Source organism: Trichechus manatus, unplaced genomic scaffold (assembly GCF_000243295.1).
Source record: "Trichechus manatus latirostris isolate Lorelei unplaced genomic scaffold, TriManLat1.0 scaffold00039, whole genome shotgun sequence".
In the NCBI taxonomy this organism is placed as follows: domain Eukaryota; kingdom Metazoa; phylum Chordata; class Mammalia; order Sirenia; family Trichechidae; genus Trichechus; species Trichechus manatus.
The window spans coordinates 6,120,983-6,127,034 of NW_004443975.1; the positions used below are offsets into that span (position 1 = coordinate 6,120,983).

General features: G+C 38.8%; 1 protein-coding gene across 1 annotated transcript in view; it reads left to right on the top strand.

Annotated features, from left to right (window-relative positions):
* The window catches only part of CATSPERE (catsper channel auxiliary subunit epsilon), a 169,773-nt gene that overhangs the window by 147,605 nt on the left and 16,116 nt on the right, over positions 1 to 6,052 (top strand). The window contains exon 19 of the mRNA XM_012555409.1: positions 3,789 to 3,842. Within this exon, the coding sequence (XP_012410863.1) occupies positions 3,789 to 3,842 (54 nt within the window). The remainder of the gene's footprint in view (positions 1 to 3,788; positions 3,843 to 6,052) is intronic.

A 6,052-nucleotide genomic window follows, 5' to 3' on the forward strand; every position in this document is an offset into this window, starting at 1 on the left:
ATATGTAAAGAACTCTTAGAACTCAATTACAAGAAGACAAGTAACTCTATTAAAAAACGGGCAAGGGATTTGAACAGATGCTTCTCCAAAGAAGATACACAAATGGCAAATAAGCACATGAAAAGACGCTCAACGTCATTAATCATTAGGGAAATGCAAATCAAAACCACAATTCGATACTACTTCATACCCACTAGGATGACTATAATCAAAACCACAGATAGTCAAACAAATGTTAGTGAGGATTTAGAGAAATTGCAATCCTCATACACTGCTGGTGGGAATTTAAAATAGTACAGCAGCTTTGGAAAACAATTTAACAGTTCCTCAAAAAAACTTAAAAGGGCACAAATAGTTAAGTGCTTGGCTACTAACCAAAAGTTTGGAAATTCAAACCTACTTAGAAGTATCTCAGAAGAAAGGTCTTGTCATCTGCTTCTGAAAGGTCACAGCCATGAAAACTCTGTGGAGCATTTCTACTCCGCCACACATGGGGTCACCAAGAGTCAGAATCAACTTGATAGAAGCTACTTAGAGTTACCATGTGACCAGAAATTCCACTCCTAGGTATATACCCAGGAGAAATGAAAACATGTGTTCACACAAAAACTTATACATAAACGTTCATAGCAGTATTATTGGTAATAACCAAAAAGTGGAAACAACCTAAATGTTCATCAATTGACGAATGGGTAAACAAAATGTGGTATATTCATACAACAAAATATTATTCAGTCATAAAATAGAATGAAGTACTGATACTGCTAGAACATGAAGTTTGAAACATGTTCAGTGAAAGAAGCCAAACAGAAAAGACCACATATTGTATGATTTCATTTATATGAAATGTTCAGAATAGGCAAATCCATAGAGACAGAAAGAAAATTAGTGGCTACCAGGGACTCAGGGAAGGGGTAATGCGAGTGACTGCTATAGAGCACAGGGTTTCTGTTGGGGGTAATGAAAATGCTCTAGAATTAGACAGCTGTGATGATCGTATAACTTTGTAAACGTACTAAAAACTGTGAATTGTATACTTTAAAAAAGTGAATGTTATAGGATGTGAATTATATCTCAATAAAGTATGAGCTATGAAAATCACACACTATAACTACTTGGAAACCAAATCAAAAAACCAAACCCATTGCTGCCGAGTCCATTCCAACTCATAGCGACCCTATAGGACAGAGTAGAACTGCCCCGTAGGGTTTCCAGGGAGTGGCTGGTGGATTCAAACTGTAGACCTTTTGGTTAGCAGACAAGCTCTTAACCACTGCACCACCAGAGCTCCAACTACTTGGAAAGAGGGTCTCAATTCATGAACCAATTTAGCAGTGGGACTCCACGTTAAAAACAAGACACGAAATTGTTAAAAATAAGGAGTTGGACGAAGACATATCAAGCAAATGAAACAAAAATAGGAGTGTTGATAGTAACATTCCTCAAATTAGAATTCAAGACATAGAAACATTCAGTGGGGCTAAGAAATCCTCTATGATGCTACAAGGTACAATCCACAAAGAAGAGACAGTATTTTTGGATTGTTATACAGCCGGTGTAATGCCTGAGAATACATGGAGCAAAAATATTAGAAACAGGATAAGAATATGACAAAAACATCATTTGAGTCTTTAGTATCGATATCTCAGAATCTCAGAATCCGATGGACCAAGTAGTCGGAAAATAGATAAGCATTTAGAGAATATGAATAGTGTTATTAATTAACTTGACCTAACTCAAGAAAGAGTAGGAATCTTAGGCGATACAAACAATTAACACACTCAGCTGTTAACCAAAAGGTTGGCAGTTGGAGTCAACCCAGAGGCATCTCAGAAGAAAGGCCTGGTGATCTACTTCGGAAAAATCAGCCACTGAAAACCCTATGGTTCACACTTCTACTCTGACACACATGGGGTCGCCATGAGTCACAATGGACTCAGCAATAACTAATTTTTTTAAGTCAAGAGACACCTAAAGTGTAGTGACAGCTTATCTAGGAATTAGGTCCTAAACTCAGTGTGTAAAGATAAACTTGTGTATGATCCAAAAAAAAAAAGTCACATTTAAACTCTGCCGAAAACCAAAGATAAAGAAAAATCTTGAAGGCAGTGGGCGGTGGGGTGGGGGGTGGGGGTGGTAAGGGAGGGGGCACATATTACCTTCAAAGGAACAAAGATAAAAAAATAATAATAAAACAGCCAACTTCTCATTAGAAATTATAAAGGCCTGAAGAAGGAAAACTGTCAACCCAAAATACTACACCAAGTGAAAAATGATGTTTTCAGATAAACAGAAGCTGAGAGAATTCTTTGCCAGCAGATCTCTACCACAAGAAGCGTTAAAGCAAGTTCTTCAAGTAGAGAGAATGTAATACCAAACATAAAACTGGATCTACACAGAAATGAAGAGCTCCAGAAATAATAAAAATGAAGATAAACATTTTTTTAAAAAAACCTTTTTTTTCTTATTTTTAATTACTCTAAAGGATAATTGACTGTTTAAAGCAAAAGTAGTAACAAACCATTGTGGGGTTTGTAACATATGTAAATTAATGCAGTATCTTGTATTATTGTTCGTGGTTAGTGTTTACATGCCAATGCCAAAAGGTAATGTAATGGTAGGAGATTCTACTTTTGATTTCAATCCTAATTTTGCCCCTACTAGCTATGCATCTTAAGCAAATAGTTTAGTCTCTTTGAGCTTATCCTCTATCTGTAAAATGGGGCAGTCAATAATATCTCTTTTATAGGGTTGTTTTGGGGATTAAATGAAGTACCTGGGTAAACATCCCTCCCTTTGCCGGGCCCATAGCAAACACTTAATTAAATTAAGTTTCTTTCTCCTCTCTTCTCCTATATGAACCCGGGTGAAACCATATCATAAATGTTTATTTAGCTATATCCTGCCTCAGTGTAGACAATATACTAAGTTAGAAATACTCAATAACTTTAGAAATGATAATAGAGCTCCATATCTCAAGGGGTTTCTAATACTCTCCAGCTCCCTGAATGGGTCAGCCTGTATCAAGTAAACGTCATAGGCCCTGGGATCAGAAAACAAGAGAACGTCATAGGCTCTGGGGTCAGAAAACCCTGAATTCATATCCACGTTCTTCTACTTAGAACTGCGTAAACTTTTGCAAGTTGCTTAACCTATCTGAGCCTCAGTTTGTTCATCTTAAAGGATGCTATGAGGATTAAGATAATGCTTGTAAAGCATTTTGCACACTGCCTGGCACATAGTAAATGCTCAATTAGTATTGTTTAATAAGTATAAATGCTCAGTAACTGTAAACTGATCACTGTTTCTAACAATAGTTATTACTGCTCACTATTATTATTGCTATCACCATCTTTGTGCCTTGGTAACCACTATCAATATGATGTAAAGTTGTTGGTAGGACAATGAGGTTGTATTGATGAGCTCCGAGGAATCTCACAGCCGCCTAAGCGGCACAGAAGGAGAAATCATCACAGCTGTTATGTAAATAAGGGGCCCTGGTGGCCTGGTGGTTAAAGTGCTGGGCTGCTAACTAAAGGTCAGCGGTTCAAACCCTCCAGGTGATCCATGGGAGAAAGATGTGGCAGTCTGTTTCAGTAGGAATTGGCTTGACAGTAATGGGTTTGGTTTTTCGGTTATTTAATGTGTATGTCCTGTCCCTTCTCAAGAAAATGGGATCTTAACTGAGATTAGCCTTTTATTATATATGATTTTATTGTCATCACAGAAGGATTTTTTTAATACATTGTACTTAATTTAATCTTTCATAATATTTCTCTGATTTGCAGCTTCTGTAACCTAACAGCTATATTTGCAATAGAGACCTTTGGATTGATTACCAGGTAATGACCAATGTCTAACTGGGCTTTAATGAGGGAAATTCTAAAAGATATGAGTGGCATCTGAAAAGGAAAAGCACCTCTCCCCCATGTCTTTCAAAAATATGGCCAATGTAATGCCCGTTCGGGGTTCAGAGGCATTGTAATGGCTGTTCAGGGTTCCCGGCTGAAGTGCTATTGCACAAAATATTATTGTATAGGGTATAATGGAAACAAATACTAAAAAAAAAGAAAAATCTTGTATGAAGTATTCATTGCGAAGTCAGTGACTTTTATAAATGCATGTTTGTGATTTTTTTTGCTGTCTATGAAATCTGTTTTCCCAAATGACAGAAACTTGCTAATTTCCTGGAGCCCTAATACCTCTGCACTATTTCTGACATCCTAAAAAGTGTATATGTCTATTGTATCAGACCCCTGGGTGGCGCAAATGGGTAAGCACTCAACTACTGGCCGAAAGGTTGGCGGTTCAAACCCACCCAGAGGCAACTCAAAAAAAAAAGTCCTGGTCATCTGCTTCCAAAAGAGCACAACCTTGAAAACACTATGGAGCAGTTCTACTCTGTAACACAGAGTCACCATGAGTCAGATTCAACTCAACAGCAACTAACAATAATAACAATTATATCAGGGATACAGCAGGAAAGAATTCCTGAAAATTGTTCCATCCCATTCACCAGCCACTGTCTTCCTAGCACACGTATCTTCCAACTCTGCCTGATGGGCAGATGGTCAAAGGCCACTCTCACCCACTGACCATCATTCTGATGTGACCAGGAAACAGGTAGTAAAGTCATTTCCCTGTACTTGGCTCTCTTTCCCTTGGAAAGCAGAGTTGGGGGGAAAAAAGTCTGACTGTTAAAGTTGGGGCCTTAAATGACTTTGCTTCTCTGCCTTGAGCCTGGTTAAACAAAAACAGAAGACAAACAATTAATTTACTCGTGGCCCTGCTTTAAGTATTACTAACGCCTCAATGTTTTGGTGCTAATGGAAGGTAAATCGTATGAATAATTTGAAATAAAACAAGAGTACTTCGAAGTAACTTTGAGAAACATGTATACCCTTTTTGCAGGGACTTCTCCTCCTGACTAGGCTGATATGTTTGATTTAGGTGAATATTAAGAATACTTGTTGTTAGTTCAACTCATAGCAGCCCCATGTGACAGAGTAGAACTGCCCCACAGGGTTTTCTAGGCTCTGATCTTTATGGGAGCTGATCAGCAGGTCTTCTTCTACCAAGGAATGGCTAGGTGGATTTGAACCTTTAACCTTTGGGTTAGCCACTGAGCACTTAACTGTTGTGCCACTAGAGCTCCTTTTATTAAGAATGGTATGCCCACCCAAGTATCTACCAACAGAAGACGGGGTCAAGAGAGTTGAGGAGGAAAAGAAAAGGAGTAAAGATGGAGGATCTTCCTTATTTGCCTGAACTCACTCCCAGTAGCTCAATTCCAGCAGTCAAGGAATATGGATGTAACATAGGGCATGGTCCATTAGGTTACTGATGGTATTTTAGCCTCTGTTACACCTGGGCCCTAAAGGGTACCAGAAGGGCAGAGAGGGGACTAACTGGTGGTGACTATTTTCCTAATGAAAGAGTCATTGTCCATGAACAAAGTCCCTTAATAGTGAAATAGTAACACGCTCAACTGCTAACTGAAAGCTTAGAGGTTCCAGTCCACCCAGAGGTTCCTTGGAACAAAGGGCTGGTGATCTACTTTCAAAAAATCAGCCACTGAAAGCCTATGGAGCACAGTACTACTCTAACACACATGTGGTCTCCATGAGTTGGGATCGACTCAATGGCAACTGGTTACTGATGTCCATCAGCAATTACTGGAGATCAGTTTGTAGAAGGCAGAGAGCTTGGCACTTCCTGTTTCTAACCCAGTCCTTGACACTCCGCCATTTCCCCAATTTCTCCACTCTGCCCTCTAGAGTTGCCATCATTTTACCCAGCAAACTCACCTAAATCCTTGACTGTCCCTGAGCCCTCCCTCTGGCTCCTTAAGTGAAACCTTAAGAATAGGGTAAGGTTGTTGAGAAACTATTTTGTTCTGTAAGCCTTCATCTTAAGTGAGAATAACAGCACAATTGGAAGAGCATAGTCAATGTCACTGAACTGTGAATGTAGAAATTTTTGAAATGGTGTATCTTTGGCTATGTGTATTTTCACCAAAAAAAACTTTGAGAAGTTAGAGGGTTGATATGTT